The sequence below is a fragment of the Siphateles boraxobius genome, unplaced genomic scaffold, assembly GCF_051911475.1.
Source record: "Siphateles boraxobius isolate OS27281-9 unplaced genomic scaffold, OSU_SipBor_1 16, whole genome shotgun sequence".
Classification (NCBI taxonomy): domain Eukaryota; kingdom Metazoa; phylum Chordata; class Actinopteri; order Cypriniformes; family Leuciscidae; genus Siphateles; species Siphateles boraxobius.
This window is the reverse complement of record NW_027508766.1, coordinates 1,231,171-1,258,411: the sequence shown is the minus strand read 5'-3', so window position 1 is coordinate 1,258,411 and position 27,241 is coordinate 1,231,171. Positions and strand designations below refer to the sequence as shown.

Here is a 27,241-nt window from a genome sequence, read left to right as displayed (position 1 = left end):
TTTGATAAATAGCAGAAACACCTGCTAATATACATTATATTGGGTAGCACTTCATTTTACATGTACTACTCATGTAATACTCAGTATTTTTGTGGGTAAGTAAGTACTGTAAGTACATTGAATGTGCACGTACTATAAAATAAAGTGCAACCATATATTGAATAGCCGTCCTTCTTGGAAATGATTGGTAGATTTCTGGTTGCGCATGCAAGACTGAACATATCAAGGTGTGTTTCCAAAAGCATCATTACCAAACTATGGATGCATGCAACAAAAGTTCAAATGTAAAGTTGTGCTGGAACTACCACTCTTGAACTATGGTTAGTATATATATATATATATCTTTTGAACCATATGTATTAAAATTTTATTCTACATCTTTTAGATTCTCAAGAGAATTAAAGGGGCTGTGTGTAGCTTTTTACTTAAAAATATCTTTAAGATAGAGTTTCCATTTGTACATTTATGAGCCAACCATAATGTAATAGAAAGAATGACACCTTAATGTCCACCACGGTTGCCTCTATCAGCCTGTAGGCTCAATTGTGTGGGGAGGATTCGGGTTCGAATTGGCGCGAAAATACATAAAATTTGACGTCATGCGCATTCTCGTCTACTTGGGCTTACATCCGACAATCGGTACCAGTAACCTTAGTGTTTCAAATGGACTCTGCGGACGGAAAGAAGCGACCAGCCTCCAGCACAATCCAGACACCCACGGAAACTCCTCGTAAGTAAAAAAAAAAAAAAAAGCCTTATATAGTGCAGCCAAAATATAGAGTGACCGGCGTCGGGCAAAGACAAGACAAGAGTCAACATCGGAGCGGCATTTGATTCTTGGAGGGAGCTCCGGTCAGCGCTGGGTATAAAAACAGACCCCGAGCTGGCATTCTTTTTACTGCAAAAGTAAGACATAGTTACAACTCTCTGGTTGCTGTGGTCATGCTCATACGAGCGTGTGCACCGAGAACGAGCATGAGACTGGCTGCAGTTTCTCTAACGGCCACTGGTGTCAGTAACGGTCAGAAATTTCAGAACCTACGCAATGCTCCTTTAAAGCACAATTTTTGACAAGTGCAAATGTGCTCTAGTACCTGGGGAACGACAAGTTTGTTTGTGTTGTATATTGTGACAACCAGCAAAAGTGACTGTAGTCTGAAAAAAAATTCTGATCTGGACACACATGCAGTTTTAGACTCAGTCTAATCACATATAAGAAAAAGTATTTCTCCTGCAGTGTGAACAGAGCCATAGTCTCTTAATTCCTGAGAACGTTCCCCAAGACTCATTTTAATATTTTACACTGTAATTTCTGTGAAATTTGTGCACCTATTATTTGGTTCCTGGAACTGTAAGTTGGTTCATGCTGCTTTGAAAAAGCAGTAATTTGGGTTATAATTGTCAGACCTTGTTCATAGCTGGCACATTTGAACAAACAATAAGGGTCTCAGACAACAGGCTTTCCATAGTGCAACTGAAACATGATGAGTCTAGGTTTCTGTTTTGAGTGTAATATTAGTAGCGGTAGTATTTTGAGTTTTAATCTGTTATAAGATATGTATAGTTGATATGATAATGGATGTACTTATACAATCAAGGACACATGAGAGAAGGAACGGGAGAGGACAGCATTGTGAATGCTAATGTTTCAGGCGTTTGGTTTTAAATAAACAATGTGCTGTTCTCAGCCATCGGGGCTTATTGAGCTTTTGATTTAACAACAGGGGGTAACGTCTTCAACTCAGTCTTGTTTTCACACTCACACGTATGCACTTACACCCATATATTGTCAGCTATTGAGCACCTGCTCAGAAATACAAACACACCAGGAGCTCACGTATCCTGGCAACAAACTGCACAGTTTCAGAAAGTTCTGCAGGCTGAGTATCCATGCCAAAATCCATCAGGAATAAAGTGTGTGTGTGTGTGATGTCTTATTAATCAGGCTTCCTGTCCCGCTTTTGCTTTGACATAAACCTCATTGAGGTCAAAAATATATAAATATACAGTAAAAGATGCACACACACACACACACACACACACACACATACATATATACAGGTGCTGGTCATATAATTAGAATATCATCAAAAAGTTGATTTATTTCAGTAATTCCATTCAAATTATATTTATTCATTACACACAGACTGATATATTTCAAATGTTTATTTAATTTAATTGTGAAGATTAAAACTGACAACTAATGAAAATCCCAAATTCAGTACCTCCGAAATTTAGAATATTACTTAAGACCAATACAAAAAAAAGGATTTTTAGAAATGTTGGCCAACTGAAAAGTATGAACATGAAAAGTATGAGCACATACACCACTCAATACTTAGTTGGGGACACTTTTTTTCTACCACATCTTTTCCTTTCCTTCGCCTCTCTATAAATGTGCTTGGACACAGAGCTCTGTGAACAGCCAGCCTCTTTAGCAATGACCTTTTGTGTCTTGCCCTCCTTGTGCAAGATGTCAATGATCGTCTTTTGGACAGCTGTCAAGTCGGCAGTCTTCCCCATGATTGTGTAGCCTACAGAATTAGACTGAGAGACCATTTAAAGGCCTTTCCAGGTGTTTTGAGTTAATTAGCTGATTAGAGTGTGGCACCAGGTGTCTTCAATATTGAACCTTTTCACAATATTCTAATTTTCTGAGATACTGATTTTGGGGTTTTCATTAGTTGTCCGTTATAATCATCAAAATTAAAAGGAATGAGCACTTGAAATATGTCAGTCTGTTTGTAATGAATGAATATAATATCCAAATTTCATTTTTTGAATGGAATTACTGAAATAAATCAACTTTTTGATGATATTCTAATTATATGACCAGCACCTGTATATATATATATATATATATATATATATATATATAGAGAGAGAGAGAGAGAGAGAGAGAGAGAGAGAGAATATATTAAAATTGTCCCAATTCAGGGGCTGCATCCTTCAGCCGATGCTGCCTTCGAAGGACGCACCGAGACTCGTTTAAACGGGAAAGTATAGCCGATTGCGTCATCTCAGCTCAACGAAGGCTGTCCCAATTCAAAGGTCCTGCAAAGGCTCCTTCAAAATGTATCCTGCAAATGCGTCCTTCTTTTCCTGTGAAAGAAGGATGCATCAGAAGGATCCTTTGCAGCCTTGCCTACCCCAGAATTAATTGTGCGCCGGAGACGAAATTGCTAGGTTACAATTTTAAACGCAAGATATGAATAAAGAAATTAATAAAGGTTCAAATGTTGACTTTTTAAAAATGTTGATGAGTTTATATAGCAGGGGTGGCGAACCTGTTCAGCATGATGAGCCAAAAAAAAATCCCTCATCACTGCAAAGAGCCACACAACAGATGTGTCTAACAATAACATTAAAATGTATTACTTATTACAATTACTAATTACATATCACACAATAGTTCATGGATTTTAATGTTTGTCAATGTTTGTCATAGTATCAGCCTACCTAAAAGGTTACATGACTCAGTGGGACACCTGGCACTCCTTGGTTTCCACAATCTTTGTTAAGTCTGGCTTGTATTCAGTTGTGGCTACTCGCAGTAATTCTTTCACATGCGTGTCAGTCAGGACAGAGCGATGCTTTGATTTCACTTGTTTCAGTGTTGAAAAAAGTGATTCACACATGTAAGTTGACCCAAACATTGACAGTAGTTTGACTGCAGCCTGTTTGACATTGGGATATCTCTCATTCGGCACAATCTTCCAAAACTCCACGGTTCCTTCCCTCAGAACACTTTTAAGTCTGTCATCCTCAGAAAGTTCAATCATTTCAAGCTGAGTTGCTGCTTCATCTTCCACTAAAGGGGCTTTTAAACAGTCTGATTCAGCAGTGAATGGGTTGATAAGAAATGAAATTTGTGGTCTTTTTTGGCGTAGGCCAGAGAATCTGTCCTCAAAACTCTGTTCGAGATTTTCAAGCAGTGTTGCATAGCGTGCAGTACTCCCGTTTACAACCTCTGCTGCTTGTCCACTTGCCTTCAACAAGGATGGAAAATGTGTTAACTGCCTCTTTTGTAGATGAGTCTTGAACAGCTTGAGTTTGTTGACAAATGTGAAAATACTCTGCACCAGGTCAGACACCATCTTTAACTTCCCTTGCAGATCCACATTGAGGCCATTCAGATAATGCAGCATGTCGACCAAAAAAGCCAAGTCCGAAATCCACTGGGGATCACGTAGCTCAGGATAGTCCTTATGTTTCTCTGCGAGGAACAGCTTCACTGGATTTAAAAGCTAAAAAAAAACGAGAAAGCACATTACCTCTTGAAAGCCATCTTACAGCACAGTGAAGAAGCAGATCAGATGGAAGATCTTCATCAAGCTCAGCAATTAGATTTTTGAACTGCCTGTGATTGAGAGCATGTGTGCGTATAAAATTGACAATTTCCAGCACAGGTTTCATGATGTGATCAAAGTTCAGCTTTTTAGACACCAAGTGCTCTTGGTGGATAATACAGTGAAATGTCCAAAATTCAGGAAACCGGTCATCAGCTTTACACAGCCCTACAAGGCCTTTCCCAGATCCCAACATGGCTGGTGCTCCGTCAGTGGATATTGCTGTTAGCTTTGATAACTGCAGATCTGCTTTCTCAACAACAGCCATCAGTGTCTCTTTTAGGTCGATGCCACGGGTTCTGTCTTTAAGGGGCACAATGTCAAGCAGCTCTTCCTTAATTGTGCAGTCTTCTGACACAAATCGTACAAATATCGCCAACTGTGGCTTATCTTGAACATCGCAAGACTCATCCAAAGCAATGCTGAAATACCGGCTCTTCTGAAGATCTGAATATAAATGTCTTTCAACTGAGTCGTTAATGTCCGATATTCTTTCTTCAACTGTGTGCCGTGACAGCTGAAGGTCCTTTACTGAACGTTTCAAATTTTCATTTTCGGGACAAAGAATAGCAACAACATCACTAAGGCACTTTTTAAGAAATTCCCCTTCATGATATGGTTTTTTTGCACAAGCAATGTTCCATGCCAGTTGATATGACGCTAATGTCACTGTCTCTGAATGCTTGGTAAATTTCCGAAAAAGCTGACTTTGCTTCTCTGTCTGACGTTTCAAAGTGTTTACCTTGTGCTTGCGAAGTTCACTGCCTTTGGGAAATTCCCGGGCCACCGTAGAATGGAGTGATGTGAAATGGCGCTCAAGATTTGAAGCCTTAAAATGTGACAACGACGTCTGGCATATCAAGCAGAATGGTTTTCCATTTCGTTCAACAAAAAAATATAAATTCTCCCATTCAGATAAAAATGTTCTGTGCTCATCTTCATATTTGCGCTTAGCTGTATGCTTCTTTGATTCTGCCATGATAATTCCTACTAACGTAGGCCTACTTCACGTTAACCTGACAGCGGCAGCTCCTGTCAGTAAACAATAGGCTAGCCACGTTAAATTACGCGAGAGTTGAGGTTCTGTTAAAAAAAAAAATATATATATATATGAATAATGTATTATTTTAAAAAGTAAAATTACATTCAGAAAATACATTTAAATTCATTCCTATTTATTTTTAAATAAAATTTAGAAATTCTAAAAAAGGTGAATGAAAAGCGATAGCTATAACATGACTGAACCGAGCCGCAAAAAAGCAGTCAAAGAGCCGCACGCGGCTCGCGAGCCGCGGGTTCGCCACCCCTGTTATATAGGCTAGTTTATACTCTTTAGATTTTGCTATGTACATTGACCATGGTGAACATTTTTAGATAGGTTTTCAACCCCGTTTTCTTTTTAGGCAGCTATATATATATATATATATATATATATATATATATATATATACATTTTTATATATAAAGTCCAGTACAAATGTTACTGGTGCTCGTCACAACGGCTGGAACAGTTGCTAGGTGACAAAAACCTGACACTCACATTGAACAACTCATGGGTCACAGCTAGCAACAATTTGTTATTGTGACAATAGATTTTGTTAATTTCATTTTCCAAATAACCAGTGGTGGAATGTAACGAAATACATTTACTCTGTATTTAAGCATAAATATTAAGCACTTCAGATTGTTATTCAACTCTGCTTCATCTCAGAGGCAAATATTGTACTTTTTATGAAAAACTGACTTTTTACACATGGATATTAGATTTTGAAATTAGATATTGTTCTAAAAATATATAATAGAAACTCTAAAAATATGTTTTCTAGTTCAGGGATAGGCAACGTCTCTCCTGGAGGGCCGCTGTCCTGCAGAGTTCAGCTCATAGGACAGTTTTGCATTTTACAATATTTTAAGATTTTTGAGTATGTGAGATAATTTCATTTATTATTCATTTATTCTTAAGAAGAACATCTCAGTGACTGGCAGCCCACGCCTGTGTCAGCCCTGCAAACCTGTTGGTAGACAGTGGAAATATGCACTGATCCCAGATGATGTCCCACCGGCAGAGGCTTTATCAACGCCTCTATTGTGCAGCCCATCCTGGTCCAGCATCACCACCAGGATCTGCTGCTCAGCTCAATAAAGGTCAACAGAAAATAATTTTTATTTAATGAATGAATAATTGAAAGTATGGGATACCCAGAATAAAGACCTAAAGAGTCTTCAAAGACCTGAATTAAATCATAATCAATATTTATGATTATTTTCTAATAAGAAACACAAATCTAAATTTGATTATCATTTGAAATTGAAGTCAGATTTAGCATAGTCAAGTCAAGTCATCCTCATTTATATAGCGCTTTTAACAATGTAGATTGTTTCAAAGCAGCTTTACAGAGATAAAGATATAATTTAAGGTAACAGAGATTGGTTTGGTTTTATAGTGGCTCTTGAAAAATGTTTTTTCCAGCTAAAGTTAGTTTTGATTGATTCACTTCCGTCTAAATGATAGTTTGTTATTAAATTAGGGGCCGCTAAGACGACACCGTTCTCTCTAAACAGACTTTAAACGTGAACCTGTGATAGACGCTGATGGCGTTCACATGCGCATTAAGAATTTATTCTATAGTTGTGTGCGTTTGAATATATGTGCGCAGGTTTATAATTCCTTACAAACCATGCCTAAACAAACTACTTGTCTATAAATTGATGCAGAATTTTTATTTTATCTTATCACTTTGGGTAGGTACGCGAACCGAAAAATTCCACAACGCTTTATCTGTAGAGTGGTATAGGGATCCTCCATAGGGAGAGGCTAGTTGGCACTTCAGCACTGCATTGTCATCAGGTCCAGGCGAAAGTCCTTCGTCAGATCTGGAAACGGCCTGGATCCGGCAGGCTGCGGGAAAACCTCGGGATAAACAAAGACACTAAAATTAGCGTAGATGCCGTTCTTCTTATAATGTAACGAGTACATCAGGATTTGAGGGATGTGTTCCCAGTTCCGGCTAACCTAATCTAAGCAGCCTAATATTAAATTATAGAAGTCTATAGAGTGTTATGTGAATGCTAGGTCAAAGAGATGTGTTTTTAGTCTAGCTTTGAACTGACAGACTGTGTCTGCTTCCCGGACAATGTTAGGAAGATTGTTCCAAAGTTTTGGTGCTAAATAGGAAAAGGATCTACCGCCAGCAGTCGATTTATATATTCTAGGTATTATCAACTGGCCGGAGTTTTGAGATCGCAATAGACGTGAAGGACTATAATGCGTTAAGAGCTCGCTCAAGTACTGGGGAGCTAAACCATTTAGTGCTTTGTAAGTAATCAGCAATATTTTAAAATTTATACGATGTTTAATAGGGAGCCAATGCAGTGTTGACAGAACCGGGCTAATATGGTCGTACTTCCTGGTTCTGGTAAGAACTCTAGCGGCTGCGTTTTGGACTAGCTGTAGTTTGTTTATTAAGCGTTCAGGGCAACCACCCAGTAGAGCATTACAATAATCTAGCCTTGATGTCATTGTAGCGACAATGAGTCTTACATTAAATTAGCTCAAATTATATATAGGGAATTTAATAATTAATCATGAATGATTAATATATTGCATATTACAGTTAAATTATCGAAGCTGAAAATAGATCGATTGTATATATGAATGATCACCATAATGGGTTATGGTTCGTCATTAATATATCAATAGTCTTATTACAGATCGATTATATGAGATAACCTTAAATGGAATTAATTTAGTTATCGAACAATCTGTTTGTCCAGCAAACGGCCGTAAGATTAACTTATCAATTTTCAACAAAAAGTATCTCTTTCTTATAATTCCAAAAAAAGCTATTTTCTGGCCATGAAAAATCACCTTCTTGTTATTATAAAATTTAGGTTACTGAAATAGTAACGAATTGTAAAGCTTTGTAGCAAAATGGTCGAACACTTCATTGACTTTGTAAAAATGAGAACTTTAGACAATTAGCAATCAAGAATATAATGGTTTTAATAAAATGAAACTACGGATACAGAATTCTACATTTAAACCCGGGATACATGTATGTACAATAAACAGTAAAACTAACGAGACAAACGAATAACAACGGGAGTGAGAGAGAGAGAGATTGAGTGAGAGAGAGAGAGAGAGAGTGAATATATATACATATATATATAGAGAGAGAGAGAGAGCGAGAGAGAGATAGAGGATGAGAAAGTGAAACTAACGGTCAGGATGAGAGATCACCGGGGTGATCGCAGCATGGCAAAAATCACAGACAATAACCCTTAGAGAGGCAACAAGAAATCACATCAATCAAATCAAATCAATAACCTATACTTGCGAATGCGTATGGTTCTCTTTGTGTGAGCTGAAGAACGCAGAGTCGTATGCGTGTTTGTCCTTCGGCGCTATAGGCTTGTTCTCTCGTGTCTTCCGGGGCGAGCAGACTCGCGGGAAGTTTTAAAGGTTCACCGAACGTGAAGTTACCAAGGAAATAGTTCAGAGTTCATCTCCCTTGGGAGGGAGAGGCGAAGAATGAAAATAAAACTTAGTAAAGAAAGGAAAAGAAACGCGGTGTAATGCTCCCTAAGGAGCCATGGGACTGGACACCTCTCACAGGGAAAGTGCTCTCTCTTTTTTTAGAAACTCCTGTGTCAGTTTCTTATAGAGAGGAGGGGTTCACGCCTGCTTCGCGTATGTGAACCAATCATCTTAGAGCATCTCGAGCGGGAAAAGTTCTTCTTTGTCTTGTCAGGATAATTGATGATGCTATAAAATTTTGTCATTTCTAGCCAGAAAGATTGTACACACAGAACAATAAATTTTACTGTAATATCCTATGTATGACTGGTTTAGTCAAAACAAGACGGTCAAACAGGTACCAAGAATGGCCGGAAAGAGTATAAGAAACATAAAGTTACATTCATATGCAGAATTACACACATTTAATGTTCACTCACACGACTATAAAGCCATAATACCGGCTACCATGACCTAGGAAAGATCAAATTCATGTTTATACATTTCTTAAGTGGTTATACTTATAGAAAATATATAATTGCAGAGTCTATTCCTCTTTCTTTATCAGAATTCAAGTGGGAGCTGTGATTCCCTTGGAATTCCTTTTGGGGGTCATAAAGTTTTATGACCTAGCAAGAGGGCGAGTTACAGAAGATGATACTGTTAGGTAATCTTTCTTTAGAAATACACTTAAGATTTGAAGTTACAGACCAGTCTCCAATTACATCTATAGAATAAGACAAAACTAATTAGATATGCATGCATACAGGAAGGTTAGATACAATTCTGTGTTATATACATTAAGGACATTCCTATCCTAAGTTGCACACAAAGGACGTTTGTGTGCGGGTATGTGTGGTGTGTGTGTGTGTATCCTTAGGGCATATTGTCCATCCGTGGTGTGCACCACGTGAGGGTTTCGAGAACAACGGGGACCTGTTTCTTGATTGCGCAATGCGTCATAAATGGAGTTAATCAATGACCTGCTGGCAGACATTGGGGCACCATTTCACATGATTCAAGGTTTTGTGAATTAAACATATATGTGTTCATATTTGTTCAGTAGTGAAAGGAAAACAGGATTCGGTCAGTCGCTACATCATGAACGCATGAACTAGTTGTTCCGCATTTGTCAATGAGAGCATATGACGTAATTTAGATATATTTTTAAGATGGAAAAATGCGGTTTTACAGACACTAGACACATGACTTTCAAATGAAAGATTGGTATCAAAGAGCACACCCAGGTTCCTAACTGACGGCGAAGACTTAACAGAGCAGCCATCAAGTGTTAGACGGTATTCTAGGTTATTACGTGTGGAAGTTTTTTGTCCAATAATTAGAATCTCTGTTTTTTACGAATTTAGTAGTAGGAAATTACTAGTCATCCAATTTTTAATATCAACTATGCATTACGATAATTTTGTGAATTGGTGAGTTTCGTTAGGTTTGGAAGAAATATAGAGCTGAGTATCATCAGCAAAACAGTGAAAGCTAATTCCATGTTTCCTAATGATATCTCCTAAAGGTAGCATGTAGAGAGTGAACAGCAACGGTCCTAGTACTGAGCCTTGTGGTACGCCATACTGAACTTGTGATCGATAAGACATCTCTTCATTTACTGCTACAAACTGATAGCGGTCAGATAAATATGATTTAAACCATGCTAGTGCAATTCCACTAATGCCAACATAGTTTTCTAGTCTATTTAAGAGAATGTTGTGGTCAATGGTGTCAAATGCAGCACTAAGATCAAGTAACACTAATAGAGAGATAAAACCACGATCGGATGATAAGAGCAAATCATTTGTGACTTTAATGAGAGCTGTCTCAGTGCTATGGTGCGGTCTAAATCCTGACTGGAAATCCTCGCAGATACCATTTCTTTTAAGAAAGGAACACAGTTGTGAGGATACTGCCTTTTCTAGTATCTTTGAAAGAAAAGGTAGATTTGAGATCGGCCTGTAATTGACTAATTCTGTAGGATCGAGTTGCGTTTTTTAAACAAGCGGATTAATCATAGCCAGCTTAAAGGTTTTTGGTACGTATCCTAGAGACAAATATGAATTAATGATGATAAGAAGAGGATCTATGACTTCTGGAAGCATTTCTTTCAGTAGTTTAGTCGGTATAGGGTCTAACATACATGTTGTCGATTTAGATGAATTAACGAGTTTGCAAAATTCGTCCTCTCCTATGGCAACAAATGAATCAAATTTTACCTCGGGGAGACTATAATGCACTCCCTGATGCGATGCTGTAGTAGACGGTTGCATAGTTATAATTTTGTCCCTAATATTATCAATCTTATAAGTGAAGAAGTTCATAAAGTCATTACTGCTGTGTTTCTTGGAAACTTCTGGGCTTGAAGCTTTCTTTTTCGTTAGTGTAGCCACTTTTTCAAATAAATACCTTGGATTATGTTTATTTTCTTCTAATAGGGTTGTAAAATAAGCAGATCTAGCAGCTTTTAAAGCCTCACTGTAAGCAATCGAGCTCTCCTTCCATGAAATCCGAAATACCTCTAGTTTTGTTTTCTTCCAGTTGCGCTCCATTTTTCTGGCTGCTCTCTTAAGGGCCCGGGTGTGCTCGTTGTACCACGGTGTTGGACTATTTTCTTTAATCTTCTTTAAGCGCAACGGAGCAACTGTATCTAAAGTGCTGGAAAGGAGAGAGTTAAAAGTTTCTGTTGCAATATCAAGTTCTTCTAAGCTATCTGGGATGCTGAGACGATGAAACTGATTAGGAAGATTATTGATAAAGCAATCTTTAGTGGCAGAAGTGATAGGTCTAACATACTTGTAACACGGAGTTGGCTTTGCAGCCTTGGCTAAATGTAATTTACATGAGACTAGATAATGATCTGAGATGTCGTCGCTCTGCTGCAGAATTTCAACAGCATCAACATTGATTCCATGTGATAATATTAAATCTTGAGTATGATTACGACAATGAGTAGGTCCTGACACGTGTTGTCTAACTCCAACAGAGTTAAGAATGTCTCTAAATGCCAATCCCATTGCATCTTTTCCATTATCTACATGTATATTAAAATCACCAACAATTAGGACTTTATCTGCAGTCAATACTAATTCTGATAGAAAGTCAGCAAATTCTTTGATAAAATCTTTATGGTGCCCTGGTGGCCTGTAGACAGTTGCCAGCAGAATTCTCAAACTTGATTTATCGTTTACATTATATATGTTTACATTAAGCACCAACACTTCAAAAGAAATATATTTTAAACTAGATTTTTTAGTGGTTTTGAAAATATTACTATAAATTACAGCGACACCTCCCCCTTTGCCTTTCAGGCGAGGTTCATGTTTATAACAGTAATCATGCGGGGTGGACTCATTTAAAGTAATGTAATCGTGTGGTTTTAGCCAGGTTTCTGTCATACACAGCACATCTAGGTTATAATCTGAAATCATATCATTAACTATGAGTGCTTTTGAAGTAAGGGATTGAATATTCAGCAACCCAAGCTTTATCGTTTGCTCATCTGTATTATATCTATTTTTTATTTGTTGAATATCAATTACATTTTTAACCTTAGATCGGTTTGGACGTTTTTTGGATTTCCAAATTCGGGGAACAGACACAGTCTCTATATGATGATATCTAGGTGAAAGAGCCTCTATGTGATGGGATTTATCTGACCTTGGTGACGCGAGGCCGCTAGCAGACGGTCGGTTTAGCCAGTTTGTCTGCTTCCTGACCTGATCCCCAGATTGTCATGTTTTGTCTCTAAGACTATGAGCCAAATTACTAGAGAGAAGAGCAGCACCATCCCAGGAGGGATGAATACCATCTCTTTTCAACAGGTCAGGTTTGCCCCAAAAACTTTTCCAATTGTCTATGAATTCTATATTATTTTGCGGACACCACTTAGACAGCCAGCCATTGAGTGATGACAATCTGCTAACTATCTCATCACTCCTTCGAACAGAAAGGGGGCCAGAGCAAATTACAGTGCCTGACATCGTACTTGCGAGTTCAAACACCTCTTTAATATTAATTTTGGTGATCTCCGACTGGCGGAGTCGAACATCATTAGTGCCGACGTAAATAACCATCTTAGAGAATTTACGATTAGCATTAGCCAGCACTTTTAAATTTGCTTTGATGTCAGGCGCTCTGGCTCCCGGCAAACATGTGACTATGTTGGCTGGTGTCCCTATATTCACGTTCCGTGTAATAGAATCGCCAATTACCAGGGCACAATCAACAGAATTCTCAGTGGGTGTTTCACTGAGTGGGGCAAATCGATTTGTTGTGGTAATCGGAACGGAAGAGTGTTTTTTTGATCCGTGACTAGAGCGATCCCTCACTGTCACCCATCTGCCTGGCTGCACAGGCAATAATTCAGCCGGAACCGAATCATGTAAAGAGTTCACTATGCTAGGCGCATCCAAAGTAGAATCTAAAGCTCTAGCACACTTACTATCCTCAATTAAAGATTGGATGCGTGTTTCTAATTCTGAAATCTTCTCCGTCAGCCTGACTGTCTCCTTGCATTTATCACATATAAACCCTATATTGCCGACGGGGAAGGCTATGCTAAACATGTAACATGAAGTGCAGGTGACAATAACAGGACAAGACATTACTCACCGTGTTTGTTGACTGATTCTTACTTACCTGGGCTTTTTATGAACTCAGACGCGCGGGCGCGCGAGAGAAAAAATAAATAAATAAATAACTGAGCGCACGGGTGGCGCGTTAACAGGCTAGCGAGTTACTAGCGTGTTGTTCTAACAATAACGGAAGCTAGCGATGTCAGGTTAATCTGGGATGTTGTCTAAGCTGTATTTAGTAGTATAAACAACTAGAAATGGTAGTAAATGATGGTTCAAAACAGAAAGAAATACAAAGCTAATACTAGGCTTAGACGGAGCTTACAGCCTCGAAGCAAACAAAACACAGCAGGCAGCTAGGCAGACAGGAGCAATCGATCAGGATCAGGAACAGCAGTCCCTGATACTTTAGCATAGAGCTAAAGTAATATTAAAACTAAATTTGGATAAATAAGGTGAACTTCACTGGAGCGCTGAAAAGACATACACGCATAATACCTTCGCCCACACCATTGGATTCTATCGTTGGGCCAATGGGTGGCCCTTACAACATGCTTGTCCTTCAATGACAGACAAATGGGCAGAGTTTATAAGGTTCAAAGGAGTCAGACAAACACTATCAATGCAATGCACCCTAGTGAAAAAGGTATACTTTATTATATTTGAAATATATTCCCTTTTTCAATAGTACATTGCAAATATACCAACAAAAATTGCACTATCTTTAATTATATTAAAGGGCGGAAGTGGCTCAGTGGTACATGTAGGTTGTCTACAAACCGAAAGGTTGGTGGTTTGATCCCCGGTTCCACCTGACCAAGTGTCGAGGTATCCATGAGCAATACACCTAACCCCGGCTGCTCCCGACGAGCTGGATGGTGCCTTGCATGGCTGACACCGCTGTCTGTGTATGAATGAGTGAGTGTATAGGTGAATGAAAGGAAATATGTAAAGTGCTTTCGTGGCCATTGGGTCTGTTAAACGCGCTATATAAATGCAGTACATTTTACCATCCATTAAAAGTATAGCATCATGCTTTTACCTATTTTCACAATACAAGTTTTAACACACTTTAAAATATTTGTACTTTAGTATGTTTTCTAAAAATATATTTTAGAAAAATATACTTGAAGTGAAAATTCAGTTTACTTTTTTAAAAGTGTATTTATTTGCACCTTATTAAAAATATATTTTAGGTATATTTTAACAGTGTGTTGGAAATGATCATTGTAACAATGAATTGTCTAATAATGTACATTTGTTATTGAATACAAAGTTTGCAATGTGTAGTATTTGGAATAAGCCAAAGGTATTAATGAGCCTATACTTTTTACTCAAAGATATCACACCACGATAGTCTCGTGGGCAAGTGTGCTGACATGTCACTGACATGACTTTGAGTTTTTTTCACCGGGGAAGGGAACACCTTTCCTCTGTCTGACAGCTGGATGATGCCTGCTGTCATTCAAATGTGTCATCATCACTCCAAACCTTACACAAGAGCATTTTAAGTTTCCTTGGTTAGTGGATGTTATTTTAAGTAGAACATATTTTCATGCTGGAAAATGAGAGGAGGGGATCTGGTTCAGGGAAACAAAAGGTTTAAGGGGATTTTATGTAAGTTAGATTATGTATTTTTCAAGAACTCCTCATTTTCTGCACCTGTTAGCATTTTCTGAATAACAGGTTTATTTGTACATTCTGGAAATGCATGTATATTAATCCAGCATTTGGGAGTGAAGTTTGTTTCCACAGAACAGCTCAGTCATATTAATTGTGTGGGCTGTTATTTTCCTTACTTCTTCTGAGTGAGCTTCTGTCTTTTTGATTTCACCTCATTTCAGCCCACAGGATCCTTTGTACTACTTCTGTCTCATTCCCTCCCTCCCTTTTGTTCTCCTCTCAGTCTCTGTCTCCTGGTTGGAGAATAAGCTTTTAAGTTATTTTGTTGTTGGTGTGTTTGTAGAGGGAGCTGTGCGGAAACTTGGACAAGACCAGAACAAACAGCAATTGCTCCATCTCCCCTGGCTGAACTTCACCTCCACTGTACTCTGTAACCCACCTTGTACTCTGTAACCCCCCCCCCCCCAAACACACACACACACGCAAGGACACAAAACAGTCTATGTATCTCACAATGCCTCCCACAATCAATCAGCCATTACACAATTACACAAAAAAAACCTCATCAAGATGACAGTGATCAACTGCTCAACACAGAATCCAATTATTAATCACTCTCCCCGAGGGGCCTCATCTCCTCTTTTACACAGTCTTGTTATCATCTTTGTGGTGTATTTTGTTCATTTGCAACACTGGCAATATTGTTATAATCCTTCCACTCGCTTCATGCATGTTATGTAGCATAAATGATCTCCGCTGTGTCTTTTGAAATCCTGAAATAAGCACGGACAGTCATTTTCATTAAATCGTAAATTAAAATACCATTTCCCCTGCAGGTTTCATTGAATAAGTTGGATGGTGGCAATCTGGGATCAACGGCTTTCAATCTATTTCAGACAGCCTTTTATTGTTTGCTGATAAATTTCCCGCTAAATGACAGATTAGGACTATAACAACTAAACAAAGCCTGTATACGATGTCAGAAATAAACATGTTGCATGTTTTTATTACAGAGGGTTACAGAGTACAAGGGGGGTTACAGAGTACAGTGGAGGTGAAGTTCACATGAGATTTTAAACAACCCATTCTCACTCCCAAGGCGTCAAAACTGAAGCATGGTCAATAACAGAGTACAAGGGGGGTTACAGAGTACAGTGGAGGTGAAGTTCACATGAGATTTTAAACAACCCATTCTCACTCCCAAGGCGTCAAAACTGAAGCATGGTCAATAATCATGATCATAATAAAATCAGTTACACTTCTGATAACTGTCCTGTTTGCATTTAAATCATGTTATTTTTAAACAAGTTCATGTGATTATTGCTTGCTATTAAAGACATATGTTTAATCATGCCCACATATCAGTGAACTTATTACATAAATGCATTTAAAATTTAATTATGCAACACTCTTTACAGAAAAATATCACACAGTTATGGATAAACTCACAACATCATCATCAAGTCCTGTGCTAGGTACATTGGGCAACATGTGTCCTCCAACATATTCGATCCGTGGCAAAGTTCTCCACATCTTCCCATGGGACACTGACATTCTTCAGATCTTTGGGAAACATCTGTCTCCATGTCTTCCTTGGTCTTCCCTGTCTCCTGCATCCTCCTGGTGGTGTCCACTTCCTAACAGTCTTTGGGTGTAGTTGTTTGGGGATGCGTAGGATGTGTCCAGCGAGGTGCACCCTTTGCTCTGTCATAGTTTCTGAAAGTCTTCATGTGGAGTCCCACTCCTCCTCATGATCTCTTTGATATATGCAGAACCAATATTGAAAATAATAATTTATCTTTTTCCATGTTGTTAAAGCATTTTGTTTTCTATTTCAGCTTCATAAACTGTACTTGATATCTGCCTAATGCCTCTATCAAAAAAGCATCAGTGCTCATCAGGAGTTTTTATAAAGTACATATTCATTGCCATCTATTAGTTTCATTAAACCTTTTTATTACAGTGGTCACTATAGTAAATGTCCACCATAACGTCCTGGTTGCGTATGCAACCCACCGTTCCCTGAAGGAGGGAACGGAGGACGTAGTCGACGTCGACTGAATAGGGATCGCGTCAGAGAGTCTATCATCTTCGAGTACTATTGAACGAGCCAATGTAATTGCCGTGCGTGATTCGCATCACACACTCCGCCCCCGCTGTGCAGGTATAAATACGGAAGTGGATGCAGGCACTAGTTGCTTTTTCGCTGAGGAGCCGAGCATAACCCAGAGTCAGCGGTTATCCAGCGGTAGTGGCAAGGGGACTACGTCCTCCATTCCCTCCTTCAGGGAACGGTGGGTTGCATACGCATAAAGGAGATCCCCTTTCAGTCGATAACGTCGGAAGTAGTCGACGTCGACTGAATGGGGATAACCTTTGAAAGCGCCACTAAAGCTGCCACCTTCCAGCGCCTAGACAAAAGCCTCCTGATGCCCCCGCAATTAAGGCGGGGAAGGACAGGGCTTAGGCCAGGGAAGTCACTGCTGTTCCTACAGGACCACTGGGACCGCAACATATGGACCCAGCCTAACACAGGTTCCACACTGCTTACAAGTGGTAGGCCTAACACCAGACATTCCGCACGTCCTACGTCGGAGGGGTGTGGAGGAACTAACAGGGTTCAATTTTAAGGGAACTCAACTGGAGTAGAAAGGCACACATATCCAGTCCATAGGAGGGGAATGGCGCAGCAAGCCGACACTTGAACCGGGCTCACGGTGAAACTGGCTTCATGAGAAGGGAGCCCACGGGAAGCAGCAGTTCAACTAGGTGTCGTCCAGCCCCCAACTCTAGAATCTGTTTAGCAAAGCATATTGTCAAAGCCCAGGCGGAGCACTTTACAATCATCATGTTGCATCTCGGAATTTTTACCGAAATGAAAGGGAGGGATCGTGCTAGCTCCAAGAGCATCTCATCCATCCCTGGGCGGCCCGCTCCGGAATGCTTTCGCTGTCACTTGCCACCTGGTTTGGCAGCGCCTGGAGCGGGCTGGGTGTCTCTACTGCGGCCGGCTCCATGCTGAGGCCTGGGTGGAGGCTGCTGCGGAGGCCCAGCAGGAGCGGCGGCCGCAGAACGGCCTCGGCGACGAACAGGCGGAGGTGCTGCCACCGGGCCTGACAGAGCACCTGGCCTGACAGACCTGAAGCAAGGCCATGGCATGCAAGAGGAAGCGGCTTGCCCACAGGCTTTGTAAGCTCTGCCCGTCGGAACGGACGAAAACTCACAGGCCTTAGGGGGGAGACGAGGATCCCCCCAAAAGGCAGCGGCCGCCGGACACAGGTGCACCTGTGTCGACAGACCGCTCCAATTGGACACCTCGCAGCCCTTCACTGTTCTTCCATCAAGGGTAGTGAGGGGGAAAAGCTATTCAGGCAGTTTCTGGCAGAGAAGATGCTGTTCACCACCTGATAAGCTCTCCATGCATTTCGGGAAAGAAAGGCACTGGGGCGGCGAGCTGAGAACCAGCGCGGCCCGCCCTAAGATACCAAACTCCTGTTGTGGCAAAAATTCTGTTAAACATCATCACTGCGTAAGAGACACTCAGAGTCAAACTAATAAAAAGAAAAGTATTTATTCTTGCAAGAATAGGTTCAGTCTAGTACACAGAAGTTACGCTGTGCAAGAGAGTGACACCCAACAGGAAGATATGAGACAGCCTTTATACTATTTCAAGGTTCCTCCTCACCCGCTGTACCTTTCACCCACTCAGATAAGGTCCTTACTGCTGTTCAGTTTCTACTTAAAGACACAAACTGGTACTGAAATAAACTGGCCAAAACTGACCGTCTCTAAGGTCTGAGGTCCTGTCCCATATGTTCCTGAAAAGTCACACACAAGCACGTACACACATATACTTTTATACATTGAATAGGTTCTTTCTCTTATGATACCTGTTTGGGATCAATGAATATTAAAATTTCCACAACACTCCAGATTCCAACCGAGACTGAACAGGACACGGTGAAGGTTCCACTGGAGCCCGGCAGCCCCGGCGGCCCGTTTCAGCATAGCTGACATTTCTGGATCTGGCTTGGGCAATGCTACACTCCCAGAGGGAGATAACACAGCCAAGTCGTCATTCTCAGAGGCCAGCTCACCCTCCGATGCTGCTATCGACATATTATCCTCAGGGGGAACCCCCATTGAAACAGCTGATCAGTCCATTACAGATGGACCAGTATGCTCAACAGGAATTCCATTGCTGTGGTGTGATGGAGGAGTGAGGAGCCCACAGGGAATGGTTACCGGGCGAGACATCCATCACTATCCTCTGATCATCCATCCCACACTGCACCCGGGGGTGGGGCATGGCAATGGGGACTCGCACTTCGCGGACGAAGGCAAGTCTTGATTTCAACACCGCGACAGTCATATTCCCGCAATGAGAACATGAACCGTCCACAAAAGCTGCCTCAGCATGCTGAACATATAAGCACATATGCATACATATTTATATACATATAAACATATAGCCCAAACACGTGATGCAACAATTGTGACCGTCAGAGAGGAAAAGGGAATGATCGCATCGTTAGGACCGTCACCAGTAAAATATAAAAAATAGGACCCTCACCAGTGCCGGAGCACACAGGGGAATGACCGCAGCAACACTGAACAGAGAACTGAAACAGTGAAGCACTCACTTTTCCGCCCTCTAACCAGCCGTCAACACACACAAACATTTAGAAATTTGTCGCTGTTAAAACAGCAGTTGAGAGCTCAAAGCTTGCGATCGCCGCTGCACTCGCGCTTGTAGAACACAAGCACTGGGAGAGTCTTCCTGAAGAACAACGACACAATCGCTCGTTGTAAACAACAGCACTCTCAAAGACATCAAACGATCGGCTCCGAAGCGAAAGGCAACTAGTGCGTGCATCCACTTCCGTATTTATACCAGCGTGTGTGATGCGAATCACACACGCCAATTACATTGGCTCGTTCAATAGTACTCGAAGATGATAGGCTCTCTGACGCGATCCCCATTCAGTCAACGTCGACTATGTGCGACGTTATCGACTGAAAGGGAACTACATCTATGATATCATTATATCACTACCTGGTTAATGTAAATGTAAAATAGGCCTACCCGTCAATGTATTTTATAGAAGCATTTTCTTGCAGACATTTATAATTATGAACTATTATAAGTTGCGTTTCATTTAGTTACAATAATCACAATGATATAGAATTAAAGTTGAGAATGTAAAATGGTGTGCTTAATCTTTGGCTATTTGTTCTTTAAAGGGAAGAAACAAATATATTTTCACATAACAAAGTTGAATCTAATCTTTTGGTTTGTAAAAACATTATAACTTTTAGCGTTACTGTATGTGTCACTATAATATATTGCCTCTGTATCTGGCTATTTTTTATATAATTAACCGATTTTTATACTGTTGTGCAGTAGTTTTGGCACTAGAATTTTCTTTAAACAGTTTGACATTAGATATTGGAATATGCTTTCAAAATTGTGTGCATTCATTATGCTTTCGTTACATTTATTTGAATATAATGTATATACCTTTGATATACTATACATACACACTGTAAATGTTAGAAGCACTTTATTACATGTAACTATCTTAAATTGAAATACTGCAAAACTAACCCTGGTGTAGGCCATTGTTTAGAAAAAAGTTTCTCTTTCAAATGTATTTATGCATCCAGAGGCGTCATGCAAGCCAAAATTCTGGGGGGGGGGCACAATCTGAGACGTTGCAATTGTTTTCTGACGGGTTATATTGATCATGTTAGGAGGGGTCAGGGGGTTTCTCCCCCTGAAAATGTTAAAATTCTGGCTGCTAAACATACCATTTCAATGCAGTTTGGGCGTGAGAGAAATACCTTAACGGAGCTAACAGCAACCCTCCTCTATCTGAGGACTAAGTTAAAGTATCTATTTTGTAAGTTTATGTAAAAGACAGGTTGATGAAAGAACTGTAAGCTCAAATTCAAAAGCTTTTGAAGTCTACTTCATTAAAGCATGTTTACACACACACTTACTGTACACTTAGGCCTACTACACATGATTTCAAAAACAGTACCATGCAGTTTTTATGTTATGATTTTAAATTGGTATGTGACCTAAGAACGATCTTACATTAAAAGTACATAAAGGTGCTGAGGTCTGGCTTTGTGGTGCTCTAAAATTAAGTTATTTTAATATTAATACTATGTGATGAAGGACTTTGAAAGAAGTTTGACAGATTTCAGTGCTGAATAAGGTTAACACTTCCCCGTTTATTTGTAAATGGTTAATATTTGACAGAAATGTAAAAAAGTAATCAAATCAAATGTAATATGTAACATTACTTTAGTAAAATCATTAAAATACTGTAGTTACACTGCTCATTATTATATTATTTTAAATAATGAACTTGTAACGAGTAATTTATGAGCTAACAGAAAAGCTAGTAACTTGTAACTTGTACATTTAACCTACTATGGCTTATTGGCTTTGTATGGCAGGCAGTTACGTTAGCCAACTAGTTTACGGTTAGACTAGGCTAGCTATCGATAACGTTGCACTGACACAACTTAAATTAATGCTCTGAATTTGCAGCTAATATCAAATCCATAACTTTTTGATCAAGTTGAAATGTCCAGGTTAACCACCAATAATCCCACTACCTTTTAATATCAGCCGATAACTAATTCAATGCCGATTTGTTGCTTTGCCCACTTACTACGTCAAGACCATCTGTAAAACATTGCCAGCTCAACGTGCAAGACGAGTGAGTTGCTTGAACATACACAGCAAAGATTCTAGAGCAATACGCGCGTAGCGCTCTTGATTTGATATACACAGACACCATATTAGGAAAAAGGCGCGGGCTGATGCTGACCGATTTATTACACATCCAGAAGAACACATTTGAGTCGTTATAGGCTCTGGTATTATGGAGCATAATAGGAATAAAGTTGTGACAAAAAAAATTACCAGGGAGGAAAAATCTGAGGGGGCACGTGCCCCCTCACCTTGAATGGGCATGACGCCACTGTATGCATCAGTCTGATCAAATAAGCACATTTGTGTCATTGATCATGTGAACTCGTTTTTGGATGTCAACCACACACAGGAGTCTTTTGTTTTTAAATGTGAGTTTTATTATTTAATTAGAAGGAATACATGTTTAACAGCTTAAATATTAAATATTTAAGGTATCTATCCCTGCAGCCAGAACCAGAAGAGATCTGTCATCATTTACCATAAATGGGCAAGTGTGAAGCATCTGTTCAGCTGGGTTGTCATTGGCTGGGACTTTATAGGAGAAGTTGATATTTTACTGTGAGCACTTTTTAAAAAACCTTTATGCCAGCGTTCCATATATGTCTGAAAACTGTGCCCACCATTATTTAGTAAACATAGTATAAGCAGTTGTCCTGCCGATCTTTTCTTTGATACAGTAACCGGAGTTACACAACCATTTGAAATATGCATTTTTTTTGCTCTTCCGGGGGCCGTTGCTGGGCCCTTGGAGGTGAAAGGGCAGTACAATCTACACAGATCTATTCTACCCATCTACCCTCCTTCCCTCCTAATATTTTAAAGAAATGCTGTAATATAATAATAATTACACCATAATTACAACAATTACATTATACAATAATTACAATAATAACACCAATACATATAATGGATGAACCTGCAACAACTTGCTATTATCCAATTTACAGTTTCGGCAGTAAACAAAAAGCAATTTATATATTTACACTTCAGTATTACTATTACACAAGGATAATGCACCATTCAGTAAAACATTCTCGGTTACATACGTAACCTCGGTTCTCTCTAGAAGAGGGAACGAGTATTGCGTAAGTTGCTCACGCTACGGGTAAAGTCATCTTTTCTCGAGATATTGAAGCCAAAAATTATCCTTAATTTTGCATTTATTGTCAACGCAGTGCAGCAGTCAGCAGACCTAGAGCAGACTATCTTGCGTGCTCATTGGCTGCCCTCCGGCAACTGCTTCTGCCTACCACTGAGCCTTGCGCGTGACGTCGCGCCCTCTACGCGTCACAGCCCGCCAAAATTGGGGTGGCTTAGTGTATAAAAGTCAGGCTCAGAGGTTGCGTCATTGGTTTCATCAGCTGAAGCGAAAATAGCTTGTGGCGCCTGCACGGTCGGGTTACGCAATACTCGTTACATCTTCTAGAGAGAACCGAGGTTACGTATGTAACCTAGTACGTTCTCTTACGAGAGGTTCTCTCGTATTGCGTAAGTTGCTTACGCTACGGGAACCCAACCCAGCATCCACTTCATGACCCAGCTCACTTATCTATGTTCCCGAGGAACATAGATAAGTGGGAAACAGGTGTCCGGCAATGCGGGCCAGCACATGTTATAAGCACATATAGGGTATACAGATCGGCGTTGCCGGTCTATATACATATTCACCATACAGTGCAGCTCAACCAGAAGAGCTAAGGTCGCATCAGAGTAGTCTGCGCATGATAAATCTGGGCAGGACATACACACCGCTCATACTGACAGAAGTGTAGCCTGCAGGGCGGGAACTTCCAGGTTATAAAACCTAACCAATGTGGATGGGGAGGCTCAGCCTGCCGCATCACAAATGTCCTGAAAGGAAATCCCGCTGGATAAGCCCACGACGAGGCCACGCCTCTGGTGGAATGAACCCTGATGCCCAACGGGCATTGCAGACCTTTAGACACATGAGAGCATCCACTATCCATCTGGACAGGCTCTTTTTCGAAGCGGCTAGACCTTTGGTGCGCCCACCAAATGAAACAAAGAGCGGCTCCGAGCGCCTGAAAGGGGCGGACTGTGTAATGTAAGCCCTCAAATCCCTGACAGGGCAGAGGAGATTAACATCGCTCTCACTATCGGATGCTGGCAGAGCCGATAGAGAAATGACCTGCGCTCTGAAGGGAGTGCCTATCACCTCAGAGACGTAGCCATGCCTTGGTTTAAGGATGACTTTAGAGTCATTTGATCCAAACTCAAGACACGCAGCGCTAACAGACAACGTGAGTAAATCCCCCACACGTTTAACTGATGACAGAGTTGTCAGAAAAACGGTTTTGAGCGAGAGGTACTTTAGGTCCACGGAGTATATCGGTTCAAAGGGGAAAGCTTTTAGGGCCTCTAGGACCTGTTGAAGATTTTATTATTTAGAAAACAAGTAATTTTGCTATATATTTGGACACAATTATTTCTTCTGTCTGTGACTTTGGAGTTCCTCTGTGTATGTGAAAGACCTTGAATGGAATGTTGTTTGCTGCATAAAATTCTATTCTGAGAAGTCACATGGTAAAAGACCTTCACCCAAAACTATATATATAGGGTGTGTTACCTTCTTTGGAAGAAGATGTATGTGTATAACTCTGAACCAAAATATACTCGGGAGCGCGCTGGAAGGCCGGAGGGCCACTGGGCCGGAGGGCCAGAGCGTTAGAGCGCCGTTCTATGGAACGGGACGGCGTTCGAAAATAAAGTCTAATTATTTCTGGCATCAAAGATCTCTGCGAAGTTATTTTTCAGAAAGATTGTAAACCACAACATTTGGCGCCCAACGTGGGGCTTGGGTTTTGAAGCAGAAGGAACCACGAAAGGCGACACTGGTGACCGACACAGACAACAGTGGCCATTGTACTTTGAGGTGAGCAAATTTTTGCTTTTGAAAAAGTATGTGTGCTAGAGTGGCAAGACCCTTTAAAATGCTTCTCCAAGTTCAAAGAACTAAAAAATTGAAAAGAGGATCTTTGATTCTAGAAATAAGTGTCTATTGTTGTTGATGATGTCGAGTACTGTGTTATAGCGCGGCGGAGCTCCCGTTAGTGTTTGCCTGTGTTTATATAACCTGGTGCAGATTGTATGAATATTGGTACTGCTGATGTGCCGCTAAAGGTTTTGTCGTACGTATGTAAGGATCTGTGTTTGCTAAATCAAGAGGGCGTGGATGGATGATTAGCAAGAGTTTGAATTTACTGGTAGAGGTTATCAGTTTTTTATAGATTTAAGTATACTGGTATAGGGTATCAGGTTTCTGTGTTTCCTATTAAGAGGGCCTTGACGGATAATGGGATAGCATGTACACAGATGAAGTTAAGTATTAGTTTTCTGTGTTTCTTATTAAGAGGGCCTCGACGGATAATAAGATAGCATGTACACAGAGGATTATAAGTACTGATAAGATATTAACAAGAGACTGCTCGGGGAAGCTAATAGCCTGCGGTTACCGTTTTGTCAAACATAGGTTTGACAAAAGTCTGCTCGGGTAGGCTAAGTTTTATATAGTTATTTTTCACTGTGTTGGGGAAGTGTATCAGTGATGTATTGTTATAAAGACAGTGAGTAACACTGTAAGTAGAACATAGTTTGTGTGTGTGTCTATGGGATCCTGTGTGCCTGCTTGACTGTGCCTGTGGTTAAAAATAGGGGACAAGGAATGTGTGAATGAGCTTGAGGGACAAGTACTGTATAAATGATTGGTAGTAAAAATAAAGGAAATAGTAAAAGAAAACAATTGTTTCAATATAATAATCTTGCGGATTATTGTAGTATGAAATAAGTTAAAGTATAAAATATATATTTAATTAATAAATGGACTGATATAATGATATATATGAATAGATAATGATAAATAAGAATGCACGTGCTATATATATTATATCTTATATCTGAAGACGTCTAAAATTTGTATCTCATAATCCCTGAAGACAAAGTGAGAAAAATGATTCCATTGTAGATAATTAAGTTTGTGCTAAGGAAAAAATAACTTGTGCAGTGTGCTAAAAGTGAACAAGATTGAGTGACAAAGTTTCAACAGTCATAAATAATTTACAGCAATCTTAGGATGTAGTAATGTGAATTGTTAGAAATGGCTGAGCAAAATTGTATTCACCATGGAGTTATTTTGAGCACAGCATGCAAATATAGGAGAAAGATTGAAGTCTGATTTTATGATAGGGAAAATTATTTAATTGTATTATACTCAGAAAATCAAAAGTTAGATTATTGCTGATATTGCAAAGCAGAGATAGCTTGCTTTTTCCTGCAACGAAGAACTTGCTTTACTAAAAACAGAATGGGAGAACTGCTGTTGTCAACCAGTGATTATTATATAGTATAAAAGAACTAGGAAAAAGATGGTTAAAAAGTGGAATTTAGACAAAAAAGCTAATAGCTCAGGAACAAATATTTATAAAGATTAATTTGATCTATGCAGCTCTCTGAGTGTTCAAGTTTCAGATGGCTGCAGTGTCGAATGGAAGAGTTGAAAGGTCAAAGACACGACTGCAGAGAGAAGAAGAAGAGTGGGTTAGGGGCTTTCAGCTCCCCTTCTGAAGATGACCACTCTCTGGAAAACTCAGCATGGAGAAAGACTGATTTGATGCTGGAAAAGGTGAAACTTTCACTATTTCACTGGAGACTTTTACCTGAGGACAAGAGGAAAATCCTGAGATGCAAAGCTGAGGCAAAATCTATCAAAAGCCCAAACTCAGAAGAGGCAGAGAAACAACAGAGCCAATATACAGTCTACTACACCAAGCCTTTGAGTGACAGCTAGGCTGACGACACATGCAGAGCGACAGCCAAGAAGCTTCAACAGACTGATAATCTAAAAACAGAAAAACTGACCGAAACCCTTCCCTTACGGGCAACACAGGTGTGGCAACTCCGATTATCACTATAGAGACTGCTTCAAATTTAGTTAATTATTAGATTAACTTTATTCATTCTGATTATTCACTGGTCTCATAAGCAATTCTTTATATTCTCTGCTAAACTAACCCTCTCTGCTTTTTCAGTATAGGTTCAAGTCCAGCCCTATAAAAAAGAAAGAATACACTGAAAGAGACAAGTGGGTGCTCAACTCACCACATATTTCAATCTGAGGCTGGATTTTGTATAGTGAGGGCTATTATATGAAACGATTATAGGGCTAAAAGCATGAGAAAAATTATTCTGTAGCAAAGAAAAAGATAGACACAAAATGTCAAATAATTATTATTATTGTTTGCAAAACAATGATACTGGTCACTCCATTTTGTTTTGGTAAGTTTTTAGAGATATAGATTGGAGAAAATTACTCCAAAAGTCCAAAATTATGAAATTTCAAAAAATGCTGTCAAAACGTCCCGGGTTACGTATGTAACCCTAGTTCCCCGAAGGGACGGACGCTGCGTGTAATCGCAGTGGGAACGCC

General features: G+C 39.8%; 1 protein-coding gene across 1 annotated transcript; it reads right to left on the bottom strand.

Moving 5' to 3' along the window:
• Positions 1-3,476: 3,476 nt before the first annotated feature.
• On the bottom strand, positions 3,477-19,187 carry LOC143738910 (general transcription factor II-I repeat domain-containing protein 2A-like). The gene is made up of 4 exons (XM_077230984.1): positions 19,010-19,187; positions 18,852-18,886; positions 4,294-4,788; positions 3,477-4,247 (listed from the first exon to the last, which is right to left on the bottom strand). The coding sequence occupies exons 1-4, from the start codon at positions 19,185-19,187 to the stop codon at positions 3,477-3,479; spliced, it is 1,479 nt and encodes a 492-aa protein (XP_077087099.1).
• Between the last annotated feature and the right edge of the window lie 8,054 nt (positions 19,188-27,241).

Coding starts and splice junctions, on each gene's coding strand:
- LOC143738910 (XM_077230984.1), bottom strand. CDS start 19,187: ATGTCGATAGCAGCATCGGAGGGTGAGCTGGCCTCTGAGAATGACGAC. Junction 18,887..19,009: donor CCGTGTCCTGTTCAGTCTCG/GTTGGAATCTGG, acceptor GTGACTTTTCAG/GAACATATGGGACAGGACCT. Junction 4,789..18,851: donor GACCTCAGACCTTAGAGACG/GTCAGTTTTGGC, acceptor TCAGATCTTCAG/AAGAGCCGGTATTTCAGCAT.